Here is a 23,621-nt window from a genome sequence, read left to right on the forward strand (position 1 = left end):
TGGTTACACACCATAGGAATGATTACATTACATTACATTACATTGCATTTGGCAGACGCTTTTTAACCAAAGCGACTTACAAACGAGGATTACAGCTAGTATTATCACTACAGTTAGATGTGATGTTTCATAGTATACAGGGTGGATGTTGCTCTGTTTGTGTCAGAGAGTCGAGTCTATGATCTTAGCTAATGTGAAATTAGATTGAGTTATTGTAAGATTTTCAATTGAAGTGATGAGTATTTTCACCTGAGATGGACCTGAGCTATTATTGACCTAACTGTGATTGTTTCTACCTGTCTAGACTTTTCAATGGAGCATTTCGATTTTTCTGTGCGTCAGTCCCGTAGGGTCTGACTTGTTGTTATTAAAAGAACACCGAGCCTTGAATCAAGATGTGCACTCACTGCGTGGTGTTCCTATTCACATTCTGCCGTCTTCCATGTGTTTTACATAGACTAAAAGATCGACTTATTACGTTTTAGTGTAATGATTATGCTTATGGGGCACCTAAGTCACGCCCTCTACTTCCTGGTTCATGGGGCAGGGGGAGTCAAAAAATAATTACTGGGCTTGAAAATTAGTGTTTTTTTGACACCAATCCAAACCTTGGACCTCCACCTATGCACCACAAATCCAAAAATCACTCATTTTCAAGCCCAGTAATCATTTTTTGACTCACTCTGCCCCATGAACCAGGAAGTAGAGGGCGTGACTTAGGTGCCCCATTACATTTCCAAAACGGTAGAGTACTTGACCTAAGTGAGTGCAGTTGGTAAGCATGGCTAAGTCGGTGGCCACTGGACTGCTGCACTGGTAACCCGGGTTCGATTCCCAACCCATGTCATTTCCTGATCCTCCCCCGTCTCTCTCTGCCACTCATTTCCTGTCCCACTCTTCACTGTCCTGTCTAAATAAAGTTGAAAACCCTCCTAAAAAAATAAAATAAAAACATGAGGATAAAAAACTATGTAATGCCGAGGCGAGAATCAAGATGTAGCGAGGTGCACCAGCTCCTCATAATTTCACTGCCTCTCGTACGAGGGGCTGCAGTATTTACAACACATAGATCACTCGTTAACACTTTATTTTAGGGATACATCTATAAGCACTAATACATACAATGTTAATGCCTGCATAAGTAACTTGTAAGGCATGTACAAAGCAAACACTAAGGCCTACTAGGTCCTTACTAAGGCTAAATTGGTAATAAATCCTTTATTGTGAAATTGCGAATAAATGCTTTGTATTGATTTTGCTTTGTACATGCCTTACAAGTTACTTATACAGGCACACTGTATGTATTAGTGCTAATAGATGTATCCCTAAAACAAAGTGTTACCGATCACTCTTACTGTTTTCGGGCCGACCAGAATGGAGCCGGTATCAGAGCCTGCACCAGTTACATTCAGTACTGAAGTGCTTACCTGTGAACCACCCGTGTTCATACCAAGCTTTGAACTTTTTCCACACGTGACTGTGTTACCCGGACAAACCTGCTAACGTCCACGATTCGCGGAGGACAACATTCCAACTTTCCGGTTCACAAACGCTAAGATTTGCGGTGTGAACACGCGTCCAGTTCGCGATTAGGTGCCGGCACGGTTCTCAGTCTGCCTGAATGTGCCCTCTGTGGCGCAGCACCACAGAATAGAATCCGAGCACCACAAGTTGATCAATACCGCACATACAGTTGTACCGGAGATTCTTTAAGTATATAGAGATTTGTCAACATAATAGCTTTCTATGGGCACCTAACGTGACCAGGTTCCGGTCTGCCTAAATGGGCGTGTCATAATGCTCCTAGAATGAATAGAACAGTCCTTAGGTCTGCCTAAAGGGGGATCCCCCCCCCCCCTTGCGACAGTAGAACCCGGAAATAATGGGCCAATGACATATGCATGACAATGTTATGACACTATTATGTCATGCATATGTCGAGGTCCTCCATTATTTTTTTTTCCCATAGCGCCACAAAATGTGACTTGGTCTGTGAGAAAACACTGGACTGTTCACCAGGTTCTCTAGATGAAGCAGATGAGGAGCTCATGCCTTCCCCCCAAGTTTGACCTACATTACGTGCATGGGCACAATCTGTTTCCTACCCTAGCCTGCTGCACACACACACACACACACACACACACACACACACACACACACACACACACATTTACGTACATGGCAGGAGTCTGAACTATAAAAGTGCACTTTCTTGCTTTTTCTTTCTGTCTCACTCATGACCTAAAACTGCAGCCAAATCTCAGTGATTACCCCTGCGGCGAAAACAAAGGCCGGCACACGCGTCTCTCTCTCTCTCTCTCTTTCTCTCTCTCTCTCTCTCTCTCTCTCTCTCTCTCCCTTTACCTCTCTCTCTCTCTCTCTCTCTCCCCCTCTCTCTTTCCCTCTGCCTCTCTCTCTCTCTCTCTCTCTCTCTCTGTTCAGCATGTGCAGACTAATCCAGGCAGAAAACGGGGCAGCATGTAGCGAGGTGCCGCCACTCTGACAGCAGTGTGGTGGATTCCAGTGCAACAGGTCTGTGTGCGGTGCATGTTTGAGTGCATGTGTGTGTATAGTATGTGTGTGTGTGTGTGTGTGTGTGTGTGTGTGTGTGTGTGTGTGTGTGTGTGTGTGTGTGTGTGTGTGTGTGTGTGTGTGTGTGTGTGTGTGTGTGTGTTTGTGTGTGTGTAAGTGTGTGTGTGTGTGTGTGGGGGGGGGGGTATTCAAAAGGTACTGTGTCTGGCGGAACAGCGCCAGTTTACCACGGCAACCAGGCCTCACAAGAGGGTCGAGGCACGCTGCTGGCGTGGAGAGGGCAGCAGTTCAGCCTGCCAGGCCAGCAACCAATCATATTTCACGATTCAAATAGGACCAGGGAGAGATCGGTACCCTAACACAGTGTTTCCCAACCTTTTTTGTCTTGTGTACCCCCTAAGCCTTTTCGTTGTGCCATGAGTACCCCCTAAGTCACATTCTATATCGCTTTCTCTATTCCAATGTAACTAAGCTCCATACATTTGTTAAAATTGCATCTTTCCAAGTACCCCCTGCAGTGTGCTCGCGTACCCCTAGTGGTACACGTACCCCTGGTTGGGAAACACTGCCCTAACACACTGGCCTATATTTTGAATTAGACCACAAAAAAACATGGATAACAAACTCTCAACAGATTATGACGATACAGCAGTGTGTGTGTGTGTGTGTGTGTGTGTGTGTGTGTGTGTGTGTGTGTGTATGTGTGTGTGTGAGAGAGAGAGAGAGAGAGAGAGAGAGAGAGAGAGAGAGAGAGAGAGAGAGAGAGAGAGAGAGACAGACAGACAGACAGACAGACAGACAGAGACAGACCAAGAGAGCTAGAGAGGGACTGAGCGAGAAGACAGAGAGGGTCAGTGGTGTAGTCTACGTGGAACGCAGGTATACGCAGTATACCCACTTCAAAATTTTAGGGATTTCAGTATACCCACTTAAATTTGATTGATCCCTTATTTAGAATAGCACAAATATATACAGTATACCCACCTCAAAAATGCTCAAATATACAGTATACCCACTACAAAAAAGTAGACTACACCACTGGAGAGGGTCCTCAATTGCATTGCCTTGAACCATCTATATTACAGTATTATGACATAATGACTCGCAGGTGTGTATCTATGTTCTGTCATCACCAGGACACACAATAGCACACATTCAGGTGCTGTTTCCACGTAGCTGGATATTTTTTTAGCAGGGTATTTTTTTCTCTTGTTGAGGTGTAAACGCAACATGTGGATAAAAATAAATCCTCCATTGTAACAAATGCGTTTCAGCCTCCTAAACAGGATATTTTTTTCTCCTGCTTTTTATACCTGGATTTTCAAATATCTGCTACATGGAAACGGAGGGTCAAAACCAATGCAACCAGGAGAAAAAAATATCCACATATAAAAATATCCTGCCACGTGGAAACGGCTCCTCAGTTATCACAGGGGTCAGGAACCTTTTTGGTGGAGAGAGCCATAAAAGCCAAATTTTTAAAAAGACATATTTGTGAGAGCCATACCATTTCAACACTGAATACAATTAAGTGAAAGTGAAAAAAGCGTGAAAGTTAAAACCATGTATTTCAATTACGCCCAACAATTGTAGAGCGTACTGTCAAGTTAAGTTTTATTGATAACAGGTAGGGTTGACAACTGTCAACTTCATAGAAGGGGGTGTGGGGGGCCCCCCCCCCCCCCCCCGTATAAATTGTATTTCTTAGATGTAATTTCCCACATTTTAATGCATTTTAACGTCCCGTGTCCAGTTTCTGCTCAATAAGGAACACATTATTTTATTTATAAATACGGGATGGTTGTGTATTTCAAGGGACTGTTGGCAAGCCTAGGTAAGTACTGTAAGAGCCAGATGCAGTTCCCAAAAGAGCCCAATATGGCTCCTGAGCCATAGGTTCCTGACCCCTGAGTCATCATAAGATTGCTACAGTGCCCAAGAAAACCCTCTTCTGAAAGCCTATCTATATACAGTGAAAGTATACAGTAAATATACCCCACTGCTTTGTAGTCCGGAATATGATATTTTTTTGGCCAAAACTCTGCGTTTTTCTATTTAAATCCTATCTATTTAGCCTGTTTACAGCATGCATGTTTAGTCTATGATGGGAAAGAAAACAAAGGGCCAATGAAACTGTGGTGTGTGTGTGTGTGTGTGTGTGTGTGTGTGTGTGTGTGTGTGTGTGTGTGTGTGTGTGTGTGTGTGTGTGTGTGGGGAGACAGGATGAGGATCCTGAACCTCAGACAGCCTTTGGTCTGAAGCTGATGAAAGGCACACACACACATCCTCCCACTGGGACATCCAGACATCTGACCACTGACCAGCACGGTCATGGGTGTCTGTGTGTGTGTGTGTGTGTGTGTGTGTGTGTGTGTGTGTGTGTGTGTGTGTGTGTGTGTGTGTGTGTGTGTGTGTGTGTGGGAGTGTGGTGGGCGTATACAGTAGTGTGTGTGTGTGTGCACAAATATTTGTCACATTGTGTTTGTTGTTTTTCCTCTATGGGAGGTTTTCCTATGACTTCCTGTAACAGGGCCTTACTCTCAGCCAGAGTTGGCCCTGATGTGGCCCAGATGTGGCCCGGATGTGGCCGTGTTGCACCGCAGAGTTGGCTGCTGGCCCTGATCTGAGCCAACGTAGGGGATACCAAACTTTACAAGGCCCCCCATACACCCATGAATGAAGGGAGCGAAGGAAAACACTTTTCAAATGTTTCTTTGCTTATTAGCCCACAAATGTTTTGGGCAGAACCCTTCTTCAGCGTGTAATGGCGATTGCGAACAAACAAAGAAAAAATTGTGAAGAGTGCTGTCCTTCGCTTCCTTCATTCATTTATGCTTTATGTGAAATTCAGCACCCAGTTAAGAACTGTTACAAGGCGATAGTGTGAGAGCGTCTCCTCCACTTTTGAACTCCCATACACCCAAACATTCTAGCCAAGGCCCCCAATACACCGATCATTTCTAGCCAAGGCTCCCCTTACATGGGTCGAGCCATACTGTGCAGCCCCTTTCACAACCATAGTCTAGGTCTATGTGGCAGTGACCTACTGCAGTGTTTCTCCCTGGGGTGCCGCGGAAACGTTGCTGATAAATAAATTATGTAATTTAACACATATTTGTCTAAATAAGTATTGCTTAGTCAGTGCTCAGTGGAGTCTTTCATCTGCCATTTACGCACAATAAGTACATTTAGGTCACCCCAGTAAGCTGCAACTTCGAACGTAGGTTGTTAGACGTCTCCAAATGGCTACTTTTCTAAGCTTTTGTGGTATCCGATGTGATGCCATGTTACAGCTTGTTGCTTAGGGGTGCCTTGAAAATGTTTAGTAATTGAAAGGGTGCCTCGCCTAAAAAAAGGTTGAGAAACACTGCACTACTAGAATATATAACATAATAACGATAATAGAGGTACGTACTGTTCAGAGATGCAATACATTATTATAATGCTATTAAGAACAATGAATCTTATTTTTGTTTTATTTTGGTTTACGTTTAGATATTCAGTTTATTCAGTCTTTCAATTTGCTGTGTTGTACTTTTCCTGCCAATCTGTCGAAGCCCCCCAGCAGCCAACCCCCATGGCCACCCAGGGGTCCCCGGGCCCCCCCCCCCCCCCCCCTTTTGAACCCGGGAACTGTCTTGAGTTGTCTACTGTACCTCTGTTATGCATGTGCTACACACCGTCTGCTTGTGCTGCAAATACAGTTATCATTTCGATCACACCAAAGATTTTGTTTTCTTTGATTGTATCTACGAAATGAGGCCAGTTTCTGTCTGGTAAAAAAAAACATGTTTTTTTATAGCTTATATTGTGCAACACACATTATTGTGACTCCACCACATGCTATTGCGGTTTTGAGCTGTTTCGACATTACGTGACAAGCACACATTAACGGGCCCCAGGAATGATCACAGCCTCTCCTACCCTTATAGGCCACTGTCATTACGCCACTGCCCTCAAACATGATGACACTTCTCAGACAGTATGTTCAGTTCATCTCAAGAATACAATGGAAAAGACACCCCAGAAATGAGAGCAGCATATGCAATAAGCCTGAAATAGTAAAAAGTAGAAGTACTTTAACGTGTGTAATAACAACACATGTAAAATAATCAGGCCTGCCGACAGCGGGGGAAAAAGGGGTTTGTTGTTCCGGGCACATGGAGAATGGGGGCCTAGAAATTGGGTCCCCATTACATTGTATGTATTGGGTGGGGAGCCCTTTCAGAAGACCTTGTTCTGGGCCCAGCGAAAGCTGTCAGCGGCCCTCAGTATAATATTACATGGTTACTTTACTTTCAACTATGGAATCTCACACTAACAGTGGTGTAATTACACCTGTAAGAGCACTTCTACTGCTACTTCATAAAACTATGATGAGTAATAGGTTTTGATGTAGGCAGAGGCAGTCATGAACCTCATTATAATACACCCATTTAATACTCCCATGGTTGGTACTTACTCCAGCCATCCTATACCCTGGAAACTGGCCACAGGGTCTTTGACAAAATGCACATGAGCAGTTAGAAATATTGGACCATATATGGTATTTATGAAATAATACACATTCCAAGTCCAGTAGACCTACATTCCAAAAGCAGTAGGCCTACTACATACATTATCAGTGGGGTTTCAAAGGGGCCCCCTGTTGAATGTCAGGTCAGCAATCTAGATCCTTCTTTTTACCTTGGTGGCTCCCCTGCTTGTGTCATGAAACATGACATCATCCAGAGAATAGAACCACGCACATTCGGAATAAATTGTGGAAAAGGGCAACAAAAGAATCGACTGCCTTTTTCGTCGGTTTTAATACACCCTGTCCCGTGTCTCTGCACGTTCTTCACCTGTGTGTGTGTGTGTGTGCGTTTCCAACACACATCATGACCATGCCAAAGCTGTGTGTGTGTGTGTGTGTGTGTGTGTGTGTGTGTGTGTGTGTGTGTGTGTGTGTGTGTGTGTGTGTGTGTGTGTGTGTGTGTGTGTGTGTGTGTGTGTTGCGTTGCTGAGGCAGAGCAATGTGACACTGCACTGTAAGGTAAAGGAACTTAATCCCCAAACACGCGTAGACTGTAAACACTCACCTCACCTCCACACCTGGTTAATCCTCTTCTCACAAGGTTATCAAAACGAGCGCCCCGAATGGCCGAAATTCCGCAATTTTTCCGGTATCCCGCTTGTGTTACAACACACCGACGCTCTCCTCACAAACTATCACAAAATTGTATCACTTGCCGTCTCAGTGGCAGACAGAAGCTGACATCGAGTAAGTCCATCGAAAGAAAGTCCTCATTTTGGCGATCGCTTGCACAAGTCAACGCGTAAAAATGCCCGTCAGTTGTCGGGGTTTGTGTCGGTGTCCTCTATCTCCGTCACTCGTTGGTCAATAGTTTCTCCGTGTTTTGACAGAGTGGCCGCAGAACTCTGATTTACCAGGCGCCCAACTCTGGGAAGGGGAGAGTTCTAATCCAAGCGAACGCATGTGGGCGGAGCGGAGAGCATTCGCCTTCTCCAGAACCACCAGCTCATCTCTCCAGCAAAGTGAGGTACCTACACGAGTCAAGAGCGGGAGCAGCAGTTCCAGGACGCTGTCGGGAATAATGCTGACATCATGAACTTCAACTGAAGTTCCACTGGCGCTGTTTTTACTGAATGCTCAGCATTTAAGCCACGGGCATTCAACGCACCCGCATTCCTGACGTGTAGCAATTGTGCAACAGCATACTGTAGGCGCAAACGGGTGAACAGCCCGCTCCATTAATATATTAACCACAATTGGTCATTAATTAACACTACCCACATACCAGAATTACTGGCATGTTGTGAATGCAGTGCGCAAACGCAAATGCGCCAAAGCTGTTTGGTTGTGCACTTCACGAATGGGCCTTCATTAGTCAGACGAAACGATAGCCTGAGCAATCCAATAGGTCTATTTCAAGAATGACTTGTGGAGATTAACTCCTTGCCTAAAGGATTATGCAATGTCCTAATCGTATGCATCCTTCAGCAGTGTCTGTTCGTCTGTCCGATCGCTCACACAGACCAAGTTTTCAGGTAGCAAGGGGCCGTACACAAGCACAGGTGCAATAGGCCTAATCATCCCCCCCCATTATCGTTCGCCATTTATACAATTTCGTATATGATTTCAAATTAGCTGGAAGTTAGTTATCCTAATTTATTATATGGTTGTGACGTCATCGGTCGAATGCTCCATTCATTTCAACGGGGCTCCCCAACGTTCGCACGTCTGTTATTTTTCGATAACGGACGGGTTGGTCTATAACAGACCGCTGTCAATGGCAACAAGACTTTTCACTGCTAAAGCGACTTTTCAACAAGACTAATCAGCTGCTGTAATAGACAACACCTGTTGTCCTGGCTACCTAGCTGTTGCCTAGCGGTGTTTCACAACGGCACTGTTTTGTTTTGCGCAGCAACAATCTTAACATTAAACAGGCCTAAAGAAATGTCCCCGCCATGTGTGAATAATTTAAGTATATCCATATAATAAGCGGGTTAACTTTCGGCGAGTCGGTCGCTTTGTGGAATAGCAGCACTTCAGAGAGAACAAGACCACTCCGCTCCGCGTCGGGGTCTAAAGATTCTCTCTGTCGTGCTGCTATTCCACGGTAGCGACCTTCTCGCCGAACGTTAACCCTTACTTACAATTCAAAGGATGTATCATGATGTGTGCATTAATCATTCGCAAATGGCAATGCTGTCCACACATTGGTCAAGTGTTTTTTTCAGTGGCACCTGTTTGACATCACCATTCTTTTCGGGAGTCCTCGGCTCGAGTGGCCCCCATAAGTGACCAAATAGCATAGCAACAGATCAAGGACTACCCAGGCAGGAATCATATCAGAACACTTTGCCTTTAGCGACACCCCATGGTTGAACTTAGCCTAATGCAATTCTGAGTGATGTGATGATTTACATGCAAGACGCGTAGGGGAAAATTACCTGATAATTGTAATAATGTAAATAGGCTTTAATATGATGTAAGTCAATGTCTTATACAGGGGGTATATTGGCACTGTAAAGTAGGTCTATTATTATCAAGCCTATATTAAATAATAATCATAGGCTTGGGCTATAGGCCTACTCATATGTGATAGGCCTATCTGAAACAATTGTCTAGGTGCTCATATAGTTTTAGCCTAATTGTGATACACTATTTAATAGAAGATTAAACATTTAAATAAGCAAAAAAAAATGCACTGTTTGAATTATGTATCAATTGCTACCATTCAGTTAAGTTTTTTTTTAAGGTGCAATGTACTGTATAATATTTTAGTAATTCATTTGCAGAATTCATGCTGCCCATTGACAAATATTACCTTTTTCACAAATACTTCCCACCTCCATCAAATTTCAAGTATTCATTATGACAGGGGAAATTGTAGGCCTACTTTTCCTACATGAAAAGGTGGATCTTCTCAGTAGGCCTACTAGCTGCAAAAGCTGCTACTAGGTCAAACTAGTAAATCTTAGTTTATTATTTGGTAAATATTCATGAAAAGATCAAATTTGGCAATAGGTAGCACAGTTTCTATGAGCAGCATAGTTGCAATACCTCCTCTGGCCACAATCCTGCACAGTGGACCTTTAAGACCCACACACTGTACTTCACAACAATTGTCCCAAGATTGAACCAAATGATTTAGGCCTCAGCATTTATTCTATCCTGGACAAAAATGGAAAATTATAAACAGTGCACAGGTAATGCTAGTCCCCAGGTTTATTCAAACCATTTGAGAACGCTACATAATTACATTACATCTCGCTAACGTTCTTCTCCAAAGCGACTTAACAGCAGGCTACAGTTATTTCTGGAAAGGGTCAGTCCCCCTGCAGCAGAGTGGGGTTAGATGTCTTGACCAGGGGCGCTTTAGCCATGGATGAGTACAGGACGGCTTCCTGATTACTCATTGTTTACAGTTGGCCTACACCCTTGCCCCCTTCCCTCCTACTGCTACTGCCCGTAAAAGGGCTATTGGCCAGGTATCATAATGACCCTGTTTGTCTGCCAGCGTGTGTTTGACGTCTGCAGGGGAAAACATCCACAGAGTTGTAGACAGACTCTTGGCCAGACATGTACGCGCACGCGCACGCGCACGCGCGCACACACACACACACACACACACACACACACACACACACACACACACACACACACACACACACACACACACACACACACACACACAAGCGCCCAGACGCACACATAAATGCATTCACACATCTACAGTATGTGTCATTTGACATAAAAAGGGTCGCCTATGGCCCTACCGTGGCCCTGACGGTAGGGCACTGGGCTGCTACACCGGCAACCCGGCCTGGGTTCCATTCCAGTCATTTGCCGACCCTTCGCCGTCTCTCTCTCCCCCAAATCGTTTCCTGTCTTTTGTAAACTGTCCTGTCAAAAATAAAAGTAGTAACGCCCGCAGAGTTGGCCAGGACAGGAGGTCAGGTTTCCATCTCTGGTCGCACTTTCTAATCACTGTGATGAGAACAGAATGTGCTGTGCTCCACCATCACAACACACATATTGCCTTTGTCTGCACATTATTTCAATAAGATTTGTGTTGGCTGTCATCTAGATTCTGGTCAACAAAGCTTGTCTGGTGTCGAGTTGACAGGTCGACAGGTTCTGTTTTGTCAGCACTGACACCACCATGGAACTGAGTTTCGGTGTTTTGAGAATAACATTCTGACCTCTACAGAAATACAATATTAGCAGCCACCCATACAATTATTTCCTGATAATGACTGTAAGAATGACGGTTAACGAATGATTACCAAAGTGTTGGCTCAGATTGAACTAATTCAAGATGAATGCCATAGAGACATTTCATGTTCCATTAGGTCGTGACTGTTGTGACTTTTAGCTCTGACAAGACAAGTATCAGTACTTGTAATGTCTTGATTCACATGTGAAGGGTAGAAATCATATGTATTGGGCACATAATGCGTAGATGAGACGCAGGGCTTGCAGAAGGTTAGTCAAGTTCAGCATACGAGTACCTCTTCCATTCCCCTCATATGCAGGTCGTATGGTATCAAAGTCAATCTTCACCATGCCCTGTCACACTCTTGAGTTTTTCCGACTTTTCTGCCGAAACACCCTCATGCTACATCCCTCAGCTTCTGTTTACTCCCAAAACACACCACCTGCCTGTACGCGCCCCTGTCTCCAGTTCCCACACTCACCTCGCTATAAATACAGAACAATGTGGGTGTTCTTGTCTCAGTTGGTCAATCCCTTTTAACTTAACACAGTCACAGTTGTGCTGTTGCTCTCTCGCTCTGTCTCTGTCTCTAGAGCTGCTGTCCTCCTAAGGCAGTGTGCCGGGGGTGGCCGAGATCATCTGGTGTGCCGTGGAAAATTCTAGAATGTACATAGACTGTACATTCTTAGTATAGGCACTAGTGTTTTATTTTCAGTTAGCATTTACAGTTGGAGGTGTTCCTTGGCACCGTCTCCTCGGAAAAAGGTACCTTGGCTCAAAAAAGGTTGAAAACAGTTGTTCTGTTGCTCTCTCTCTCTCTCTCTCTGTCTCTGTCTGTGGTGCTACTGTCATCCTGAGGCACCATGACAGACTCGGGCTTCCCGGAGACGTGTGCCCTGTGCATGGACACCCTGCGGGACCCCGTCACCATACCGTGTGGGGACACCTACTGCCTGGAGTGCATCAAGATCTACTGGGACCAGTACGACCACGTGGGTGTCTACAGCTGCGCCCAGTGCCGCGCCACCTTCACCCCGCGCCCGGTCCTGCGGCGCAACATGCCCAACGTGGGCTCCCCGGACCCGCGCGACCCCCAGACGCCCCTTCCCCAGCTCACGCCCTTCCCGTACCTGAAGCGCGACTCGCTGTGCGACTTCTGCACGGGGCGGCGCAGCAGGGCGGTGAAGTCGTGCCTGGTGTGCCTGGCCTACTACTGCGAGACGCACATCAAGCCCCACTACGAGTCGGCCACCTTCAAGCGGCACAAGCTGGTGGACGAGACGGGCCACCTGGACCGCAAGATCTGCCCGCAGCACGAGAAGGGGCTGGAGCTGTTCTGTCGCTCCGACCAGATGTGCGTCTGCGTGCTCTGCACGGTGCGCGAGCATCGGAGCCATAACATAGTGAGTGCAGAGGAGGAGAGAACAGACAAACAGGTGAGCTTGTTAACTACTTAGTTACTTATTGAGGCACAGTATATATGTATATAAGTACAAAATTCATGTGGATGAGAATGTATTCACAAACTGAGAAACATATAATTTAAAGTACAATTGAAAGATTCTATGACTGACTGAGATACATTCAATTTTTTTTCAATTCCGAACCATCTGTTGTCTGAATATCTTACCATTTTATCCAACTGATCCGAGTTGTTGAATTGCAATGCTTGACAGATCTGCAGTAGAACAAGATGCTTTGTGGTTTGATTGATCATATCAACATTACTTAATACTCCCTCCCTACTTGTCTACATTCCTCTCCCTCTCTCCTTTTTCCTCCTTCCTTTCCATCTCTCTGTGTGATGTTTTTTTGTAGAAAATTCTAGTAGTCACACAGTCAGATGTTCAACATATCATCCAAGAGAGGATGAAGGAACTGCAGGAGCTTCGCCACAATGTTGAGTTGCTTAAGGTGGGTACCTGTTCCACAATATAGGGGTGCTTAGGTGGGTACCTGTTCCACAATATAGGGGTGCTTAAAGTGGGTACCTGTTCCACAATATAGGGGTGCTTAAGGTGGGTACCTGTTCCACAATATAGGGGTGCTTAACCCCTTAGCACAGCACTATGGCTCTCTGTAATGTCATAGCAATGTTGTTATGATGTAGTTGAGCATTTTCAGCAAGTGAATAGGGTCGCCGGCGACCCCTGCTGCAGTAAGAGGCTACGGTGGGTACCTGTCTGCACTTGCCTTTAATTTCTAAACTTGTTTTATGTATATTATTCTTATTGTGTAATTTTATCCTTACATCCATTTTAATCCTTTCTGTTTTGTCCTTTTTGTAATTTTATCTTTACATCTATTTAAATCCTTTCTGTTTTGTTGTCCTGTCTTTGAGAATGTAATGTGTTTCGCTGCCTTGGCCAGGGCTCACTTGAAAAAGAGATTTCTATCTCAATGTGAATTTTTTTTCCCTTGGTTAAATAAAGGTAAAATATAAAGAAATAAGCACATTGTGAGGTGGAGGGTTGTGAAACTACCCTGTGTAAATACATATGGAACCCACAGACTCCTGTACTACTATGACTAAATAAACATGTCGTGTGTCTCGTCTCTCTGTAGGGGAATGCCCATCGAGCACAGGGGGACAGCGACAAGATCTTTAACGAGATGCTGCAGGCCGTGGAGCGCTGGCACGCGGAGATCAGCCAGCTCATTCAGGCCAACCTGCAGGCCTCCATGGCACAGGTACAGTATGTGTGCGGGTGTCGTTCAGGAGGGTAAAGTACAGTGTTGCCAGATGGAAAATGCTGAATTATCGTACCAAAATATCTAAATTATCTTTTTTTGGGGGGCTTTTTGGGAGGAAATTGTCGTACAAGACCCAAATTGTTGTTTCCAGGCATGTACAGTGGTGCTCATATGTTTACATACCCCAGCAGAATATACGCTTTCTTGGCGATTTCTCACAAAATATGAAGGATTACACAAAACCTTTTTTCTCACTCATTGCTAGTGACTAGCGTAAGATATTTATTAGCAATATTCTGTGTTTAGTCTTTCAAAAGCATGATCACAACCCGAACTACCCAAATGACCCTGTTCAAAAGTTTACATACCCTAGTTTCTGATGCTGAATAGGGCGCTGTTTAACATCAGGGACCGCTCTAAATTGTTTGTGGTAATTGTGGATAAGGCTATTAATGTTCTCAGTTGACAAAACAGCACATTCTTCCTGGCAAAATGGTTGTTTCATATAATATCTTTGGGTGTCTTGCTGGAACCTCACATTTGAGGTTTCCCCTGAGTGGCTGAATGATGTTGAGATCAGGAGAGTGAGACGGTCGCTCAAAAACTTAATTTTATTCTTTCTGAAGCTAATGACGGGTTGATTTGGCTTTCTGTGCTGAAATATTGTCATGTTGGCATGTCCAAACAATGGACCATGTGCATTTTCGAGGCTGATGAGTGTCAAGTTTCCTCCAGTATTTTTCACAGGGCAATGTATTCATCATTCTGTGAGTATGGACCAAAAGTGTAGTGCATTTGTAACTCAAATGTCCCCATGACATCAGTGGTCCATAACCATGTTTCACAGAAGGGATGGTGTAACTTTCATCATAGGCTCCGTTGACTGTTCTCCAAATGGTACTGTTAATAGTGGCTGAAAAAAGTTCTATATTGATCTCATTTTCCCAAATTACTTTGTCACAGGCATTTTGATGCTTCTCACTGTGCTATTTGGTGTATCATATGCAAAATAACATGTTTGCATTTTTGTAGTAATGGCTGTCTCCTGGCAACCCCCAACAGCCCATCTTTCCTTAAGTGCCTCTTTCCTGTACAGTTTTAAAAAAAATTTCATGTTGTCCTATATTTCACCTGAAGTTATTTTTTGGTTGTCCTATGCCTCCTGAACAATTTCCCTTGCAATGATCATTGCAATGCAATGATTCCCTTGCCCATTGGCTTGATTCCAACCAAACTCCTCATATTGCATTTCTGAATTGAAATTCCAACGGTGCCAACATGACAATATTTCGACACAGAAAGACAAATCAACCCGTCATTAGCTTCAGAAAGAATAAAATGAAGGTTTTTGAGCGACCATCTCACTCTCCTGATCTCAACATCATTGAGCCACTCAGGGGAAACCTCAAATGTGAGGTTCCAGCAAGACACCCAAAGATATTATAGGAAACAACCATTCTGCCAGGAAGAATGTGCTGTTTTGTCATCTGAGAACATTAAGAGCCTTATCCACAACTACCACAAACAATTTAGAGCTGTCCCTGATGTTAAACAGGGCCATATTCAGCATAAGAAACTAGGGTATGTAAACTTTTGAACAGGGTCATTTGGGTAGTTTGGGCTGTGATCATGCTTTTGAAAGAGTAAACACAGAATATTGCTAATAAATGTCTTAAGACAGTCACTAGCAATGAGTGGAAAAAAAGGTTTTGTGTAATACTTCATATTTTGTGAGAAATCGCAGAGAAAGCCTATATTCTGCTGGGGTATGTAAACATATGAGCACCACTGTAAATGAACTGAATGACACCTCTGAAATTATTGTACGTCATGTTTTTTTGGTCGGACAGAGGCCAAAATGGACAAAATTATGGTACAAATACGACAATTACCGTACATCTGGCAACACTGGTAAAGTATGACTGAGTCATCAGGGCCCCATGTATATAGGGGGCCCACACACAGTCCGATTTATGAAGATATATTGTTTGGGGGGGAGGTCCACAGGAGCTGCTTGTGCATAGGGCCCAATATTTGCTGCTACGCCCCTACGTGTGACCTACTGCAGGATGACAGTTCACAATTTTGGTGTCTGTAATTCGTAAAATACAAGAAAACCTCACAGAAGCGCCTGCAGTGTTCAAAGATAGGTCTACAATATATTTCCGTAAACATCAAGCCAGAAACTGAAGAAGTTTAGCTACTTACAACTAAACTCTTCGGATTTGAAACCCCTAATACTGTCCACAGTGATAATGTGAATGGATAATACTATAATTATATATTATTTGTATTAATGATTAATATTATATTAATACTATAATACTAATACTATCCATTCACAGTGACATACTTGATTTGATGTGGTGATATGTGAATGATTTGAATGATGCAAAATGTTTTCCATGTTCATCTGATGATCAGTGCCACTGGCAATAGGTGAATGTAAATATTGTCTGTTTCATGTGAAAACACCAGTTTGTGTTGCTAATAAACATGATGTGTAGGCAAACTAAATCCTACAGTCTATTTCTGTGGATCCGAAAGAAACAGGTTCAACTACTTCCAGTAGACTAGTGACCACAACATTCTGAGGAAGACACACCGTGTCTAAACATCCACCAAATCATGCACCAAAACAAAAAAACTATTTAGTGTCGGTCCTGTGAGACCTTCCTCAGGCCCTCGAAGATCCCACTGGATTGAATAGGCTAAATTTAAAAAGACCAAGTATAATCACCTAAATCCCCTTGGTGCATACACCATCCATACCCAGTGTGCAGAGGTAATGTTGTTTGTGTTGTGTGCAGTGGTGTAGTCTACTTTTTTATGGTGGGTATACTGTACATTTGAAAAAAAATGTAAGTGGGTATACTGTATATGTTTGTGCTATTCAAAACAATGGATCAATCCATTTTAAGTGGGTATACTGAAATCCCTGAAATTTAGAAGTGGGTATACTCCGTATACCCGCGTTCTACGTAGACTACACCACTGGTTGTGTGTGTTGAACGCCAGGCCCAGGGCTATGTGGAGAGGCTGGAGCAGGAGATTATGGAGCTGCAGAGGAGAGACTCGGAGCTCCGGCAGATACTGGACACTGAGGACAACATCCACTTTCTGCAGGTACTGTGTAAACAGCACTCTGCACACTGAACGCTGCGCTTAATCCATTACAGTCTTTCATTTGATTTTACTGACTTCCGCTGCTCTATTTTTGTGTCAGTAATATTTTTCCATCTCAAGTTTAGACCAGTAGTGTGTATGTATATACAGTACGTATATATGTATATATATGTGTGTTTTGTATTTGTGTAGGTCTATTTATGTAAGCTGTCAGACACCTTAATTTCCCTCAGGATTAATAAAAGAACTCTACCCTACTCTACACTATATATTTTTTTCTAAATTAATGCACTGAGTTCTGACAGTGTGGACTTTTAGGAAGACACCGGGGGTTGGGACCTCCCATGAGAATCAGCTGAGATTGAGAAATATACAGTGGACCTTTAAGGGAGGTAAACTACAGTATTATGATATCTTCACTACATGACAAAACTGACAATATACTTGCCTGTTGTTTCATGTTGTAGAATTTCCCCACGCTGTCCGTCGCTCCTGAGCCCATGGTGCCTAAGGTCCTGATCAACCCAGAGTTCTCCTTCGGCGAGATCACCAAGACCGTCACAGACATGAAGGAGCACCTGGATGACACCTGCAAGAAGGAGGTCGGCACAATCTCAAAAACAGGTACAGAACCACATAGCCGCTGACAGGTTTTCCAGGGCCCAGGACAAAGTCTTCTGAAAGGGCCTGTTGTGCCGAAAAGCGAGTCCCTGCCAGAACACGAGTGCCCTCATTGAAACCAATGGAAACCAATTACCAATTTTTCAGATATTTTTTACCCATTATTGCAGAAAAATCCGACACAATTTAAGATGGAAAGCCAATCAATAAAGTATCTGCATTCCTTCTGGAAGTATTACAAAGAGCTTGTTACAATTTCAGTATTATTAGTAAATAAATAGCTCATATTAAGTGGAGGGTTCATAAGCATATTTTTAGTTCATAAATTATGTAATTCATTCTGCAAAAATAGTATAATTTTCTCTCAAAAAATGTCATTGGTTTCAATGAGGGCACTCGTGTTCTGGCAGGGACTCGCTTTTCGGCACGACAGGCCCTCCACCTAATAAAATGTAATGCGATGGGGACCTATTCCTGGGCCCCCTCTCTCCCTGGGCCCGGGATGACTAACCCCTTTGTCCCCCTCTGTCGGCTTCCCTGCAGAAGAAACACATTAACTCAAAATAATTAGTCGGACACTCTGGTTGGAGGAGCCAAGTTACAGTTAAAGCAACTCAATGTCATCCTTGAACCTTTTACCTTTTACAAGTTGAAAGTAAACAAACACATTTTATAGCAGCTTCTTGGATGCCTTGTGTGTTTTTTTTAATGTATTTAAGATAAGAAGACCATAGTCTATGTCATCAAACAAATGAGTTAGAGTGAAATGCTTTGTATTTTTAGGGAAATACAACAAAGTTAATGCTGCATACAATAAGTGCTGCCATTTCTTTCCTAGTGAGCGACACTCCAGTTTATGTCCTTGTACCAAGAGCTGGGGGACGCTTAAAAGGTAAGTCAAAACAAAAACGTGAAAAAGCAGGAAAAAAAAGAAACAGTTCATGTAATGTGTCAGTGGGGGTTGTTTATGTGAATAGGTCATCACGTGTGGAAGCGCTCAGGACTTTAAAACCAAATGCTGTTGACAAAGGTTAAGATAATATTCAATAAGGAGGGTACCAGTTTCACATTGTTATTTTTTTTCTCATCTGCAGCTCCTGTAAGAGCGGACTTCCAGCAGCCAAAGAACAGATCAGACTTCTTGAGATGTAAGTGTCAGAAAAGAGAAGCTTGACCTTTAGTCCATGCCAATTTTATGTCACTTAATAAAAAAACGACATTGACTCTTGACATTGACTCTTCTGCAGATTCCTTTAGCCTCACATTTGACCAAAACACAGCTTACAAAGAGCTGGCTCTGTCGGACAACGGCCGCAAGGTGATGAGGAAGAAGACGGTTCAGTTCTACCCCAACCATCCGGACCGCTTCGACGGGTTCTGCCAGATCCTCTGCAACGAGCCCCTCAGTGGGTTCCGGCACTACTGGGAGGTGGAGTGGACCGGCGAGTTCTCCATCGGCGTGGCCTACAAGACCATCAGCCGCAAGGGCAAGAGCTCCAGCAGCCTGCTGGGCTACAACGAGAAGTCCTGGAGCCTCCTGTGCTCCGACTCGGGTTACTCCGCCTGGCATAACAAAGTCGACAAGGACTTGCCCCAAGCGCCCCGTGCAGGTCGCATTGGTGTTTATCTAGACTACGCAGGCAACACGGTGTCTTTCTACTCAATCTCTGAGACCATGGATCTCATTCACAAATTTTCCGCAAAGTTTTCTGAAGCACTTTATGCAGGTTTTGGGGTTGGCTCTTCTGTCACTATCTGCACCTTGGAGAAGAACACCCGCCCTTACTAATGAGTCGCAGAAATAAGCAACAGTTTGGGCAATCAATATCATTATGTCTTATTTGAAAGTGCACTTTGCCAGTAGCTTATGTTATGTGTATAAAATTGACCGTATGGACGTATAAGTACTCTGGGACATTACAGGGTTTTTTTAGCCATAAAGTGAAATGCTTATTTGCCTGGTGAAATGTTGCTTACTGCTATGTTCTTTTCAGCTACAACAACAGGCATGTATTAATAGGCCTAAAAGCTGATTATATGAAAATGTGTTGATTTGTAAAATACATGTTAAAAATGAATGTAAATAAAACATGTAGGTATATGCATGCATGAAAATGAATAAAATGCAACAATAGCACAAAACTTTGGATAGCTATGAATGGCAAAACAAAAAAATGAGTCCTGTCCACCCCCCAGTTACATTTCATTACAAGGCTTCTTTGTACCCTGGCATCAAACATTATTGGTATCAAAATAGGCTTAGGTCAGTGTTTCTCAAACTTTTTCAGACCGAGGACCACTTTGTCCCCCCAAATATGTTCAGGGACCGCCTACCAACTGAGTTGACAGTAGATGGGTTCTAATTTGACACTGGTAATTTCGGTGCAGATCACTTTTTACAAGCCTGTAGTGAAAATGCTATGTTTAGCTTTGTAATAATGTTACAAATATAGCTTACTCCTATCTTGTCTAAAAATATTTGTAAAAGTAGAGATCCCCTCGCGGACCACCTGAGCTCTGTCACGGACCACTAGTGGTCCCCGGACCACACTTTGAGAACCACTGGCCTAGGCAATAAATAATTAATGCCACAACAAGCTTAGCCTGGTTTTACTGGACCACATTAACTACTTCGTAATTCATTCAAAATGAATGGTCTGGCCCGTCGGGCTACTACAAAGTGAATATGGCCTATGGCCTATTATGGTCTAAATAGTGTTTCTCAACAGGGGCGGTACAGCCCCCCAGGGGGCGTTGGAGAGGGATACAGCTGAGAGGGGGTGGGGCTTAGTTCCCATTTGGGTGGCATTAGTCTATTATATTTTTCAATACTGAGGGGGGCGTTGGCAGGCTTATGATGAGGTCAAGAGGGCGTTTGCTCAAAAAAGGTTGAGAACCACTGGTCTAATATAAAGTGAAAGGGTGTGGAATAGGCTACAAACTGATGCACCATTGAAAAAAAAACAAAAAAAAACCACCAGGCCTAGTTGGTTACATGGTTGATGGTTTGTGCTCATCATCTAGAATGCATGGTTTTCATCAAATTGGTCATCATGTTTTTCAAACATCTAGCATTTATAGAACACACGGCATATTGCACATCTAGTAGAATAATTTAATATTACAAATATAGCTTACATTTTGATGGTGACATGTAGGCTGTAAGACAGGGGCATAGGCCTATTAGTCCGGCGGATTAGACACACAAAAGGGCCTAATCGTGCACTTTTGAGTAAAAGCATGAAAATTGGTACACATATCCTTCTCGATATGCTGATTAATATTAGCCTTGGAGGCGTCGCGAAAAATGAAGAATTTTCAAGATGGCCGCCAAATCCAATATGGCCAGCCCAAATTAATGAAACTACCTGACACGTTGATGTAAAGGCATGAAAATTGGTACATATATCCTTCTTGATACGCTGATTAATATTAGCATTGCAGGCGCCGCGAAAAATTATGAATTTTCAAGATGGCCGCCAAATCCAATATGGCCAACCCATATTAATGAAACTACCTGACACTTTGTAGTAAAGGCCTGAAAATTGGTACACATGTCCTTCTTAATATGCTGATCAATGTTATCGTTGGAGGCGCCACGAAAAATGCTGTATTTTCAAGATGGCCGCCACATCCAATATGGCCAACCCATATTAATGAAGCTACTGTACCTGAAACTTTGTTGTAAACCCATGAAAATGGATGCCCAGTTACTTCTTTATATTCTGATTAATACAAGAAATGGAGGCATTGCAAGTTTAATTTTCAAAATAGCCGCCAAATCAAATCTAGCCAACCCATAGTAATGAAACTATTGATGAATTTAACACCCACTTTGTAGTAAAGGCATGAAAATGGTACACATGTACCTCTTGATATGCTGATTAATATTTGAAATGGAGGCATAGCAAATAAAACCCGAATTTTCAAGATGACCGCCAAATCAAATGTAGCCAACCCATACACATTAATCCTCCAGGCACATTGTGGGATATACAGTACCTCTAGCAGTTAGTGACGACTTCATAGGCCTTGTGTTTAATATGCCTCTCATGACCACAAATTCAAAAGGGTCAAGATTTCAAGGTTGCTAGACAGAAAGTTCAATTGATTTGTCAATTCATGGACATGGTTAAAACATGGTTAAGAAAAGAAACCAATAATTAATTACTACTTCTATCTGTACTTCAAGGTTTTCAAACGAACTGCAATCCTGTCCCATGCATGTTGTATGGGTATGTCTTGCCTGGTTAACACCAGTTGATCTCACAAGTGAGATACTCTGAAGGTTACATATGCAATTTCTGAGGGATGGAATCCATGCTGTCTTTCAGATCAGAAAGTGTGCAAAGCAGCATGGGATTCCCCAGGTTGTAGTATATCCTATGCCCAACATCAATCAAACTGCCAACAATGCCTAATTAAAAGATACACAAAACTTTGAATAAATGGTGAATGGCACATTTGGTGCAAAGTCAACTCTGTGTATGTAAATTTGAGTAACCTTGAATGAAAGTTTACTTGTACAGTATTAGGATTCATTTTTTGGCTATAATAATGGTGTGCAACATTTGGCTTATGGTGAACCCCCATTTCTGTATTTGTAGTTCAAGGTATGCAAACTATGCATCATATGCAAGGTGAAGTTGATGAGATTTGATTTAACCCCCCTGTTGAGGGGGGACAAGATTTTGCTTTGCTACCTACAGTACTTGAATGAAGGTTGTGCACATTTATTTCAATGATAAATGGCTCAAATCCATTGAAAATGTGACTAAAATATTTATTGACTCATCAAAGACTACAAATATGTTTCTACTACAAGTACAGAGAAATTTATACTGAGATAAATATAGGAGATTTTATACCCAGTTATACATCTATGGGCTGGCCATATTTGATGTGGGGCCATCTTGAAAATTCTTTAGATTTTTTGATGATGTTAATACAATAAAAAGATACATGTGTTTTCATGCTTTCGCTGCAAATTGTGCCCTGGTTTCACTAATGTACTGTAACACAATATGTAACACTATCTATATATAACATTAGTAGGGTAGGGTTTGATGTTTCGAAATTAGGCTATGTTAGGATCACTTCCAGAGTAATCTTTTTTAGGACTATTACTTTTGTGTGTGTCTGTGTGCGTGCACGCCCTTCTCACGTGAACCCTTCTACATTATTATACATATCAATAAGTATATGTGTGCTGATTGCATGCTCCTGCTACAAAGTGCAGGGTGGTTTCACTAATATGGGTCAAGCATGTTTGATTTGTCTGTAAAATTCATACCCCCAAAGATTTAACTGTGCTACCAATTATGATGCTTTTACCACAAAGTGCCCGGTAGTTAATATGGGTTGGCCATATTGGATTTGGCGGCCATTTTGAAAATTCTGTGTTTTTCACATCTAATAATCAGCTGAAAAAGAAGGAAATGTGTAACCATTTTCATGCTTTTACTACGTGCATAATAGATTCACTCTTATTTCCTTTGGTGGCCATTTTGAACATTTCAATTTTGGTTTTACGCAACAATTCCATTTCTAACATTAATAGGTACATCATAGAGTATGTATTTACCAAATTTCAGGCATTTATGGCATGATGGTTTCTCACTAATATGGGTTGGCCATATTGGATTTGGCGGCCATCTTGAAAATACAGCATTTTTCGTGGGGCCTCCAACAATAACATTGATCAGCATATTAAGAAGGACATGTGTACCAATTTTCAGGCCTTTACTACAAAGTGTCAGGTAGTTTCGTTAATATGGGTTGGCCATATAGGATTTGGCAGCCATCTTGAAAATTCATAATTTTTCACTACACCTTCAATGCTAATATTAATCAGCATATCAAGAAGGATATATGTACCCATTTTCATGCTTTTACAACAACGTGTCAGGTAGTTTCATT

At 42.8% G+C, this 23,621-nt stretch overlaps 2 protein-coding genes across 2 annotated transcripts in view; one reads left to right on the top strand and one right to left on the bottom strand.

The window, feature by feature from the left end:
* Window positions 1-8,036, bottom strand: part of gdpd5a (glycerophosphodiester phosphodiesterase domain containing 5a) — a 57,201-nt gene extending 49,165 nt beyond the window's left edge. The window contains exon 1 of the mRNA XM_063202394.1: window positions 7,619-8,036. The gene's annotated coding sequence lies outside the window, so the exon portion shown is untranslated. The remainder of the gene's footprint in view (window positions 1-7,618) is intronic.
* A 3,760-nt stretch (window positions 8,037-11,796) lies between these two features.
* On the top strand, window positions 11,797-19,907 carry ftr84 (finTRIM family, member 84). Its single transcript, XM_063202395.1, has 8 exons — window positions 11,797-12,697; window positions 13,080-13,175; window positions 13,827-13,952; window positions 16,974-17,081; window positions 17,549-17,705; window positions 18,541-18,594; window positions 18,797-18,850; window positions 18,950-19,907. Exons 1-8 carry the CDS (start codon window positions 12,125-12,127, stop codon window positions 19,489-19,491), a joined length of 1,710 nt encoding a protein of 569 aa, XP_063058465.1. The 5' UTR covers window positions 11,797-12,124; the 3' UTR covers window positions 19,492-19,907.
* Window positions 19,908-23,621: the final 3,714 nt, after the last annotated feature.

The sequence above is a fragment of the Engraulis encrasicolus genome, chromosome 7 (genome assembly GCF_034702125.1).
Source record: "Engraulis encrasicolus isolate BLACKSEA-1 chromosome 7, IST_EnEncr_1.0, whole genome shotgun sequence".
In the NCBI taxonomy this organism is placed as follows: Eukaryota; Metazoa; Chordata; class Actinopteri; order Clupeiformes; family Engraulidae; genus Engraulis; species Engraulis encrasicolus.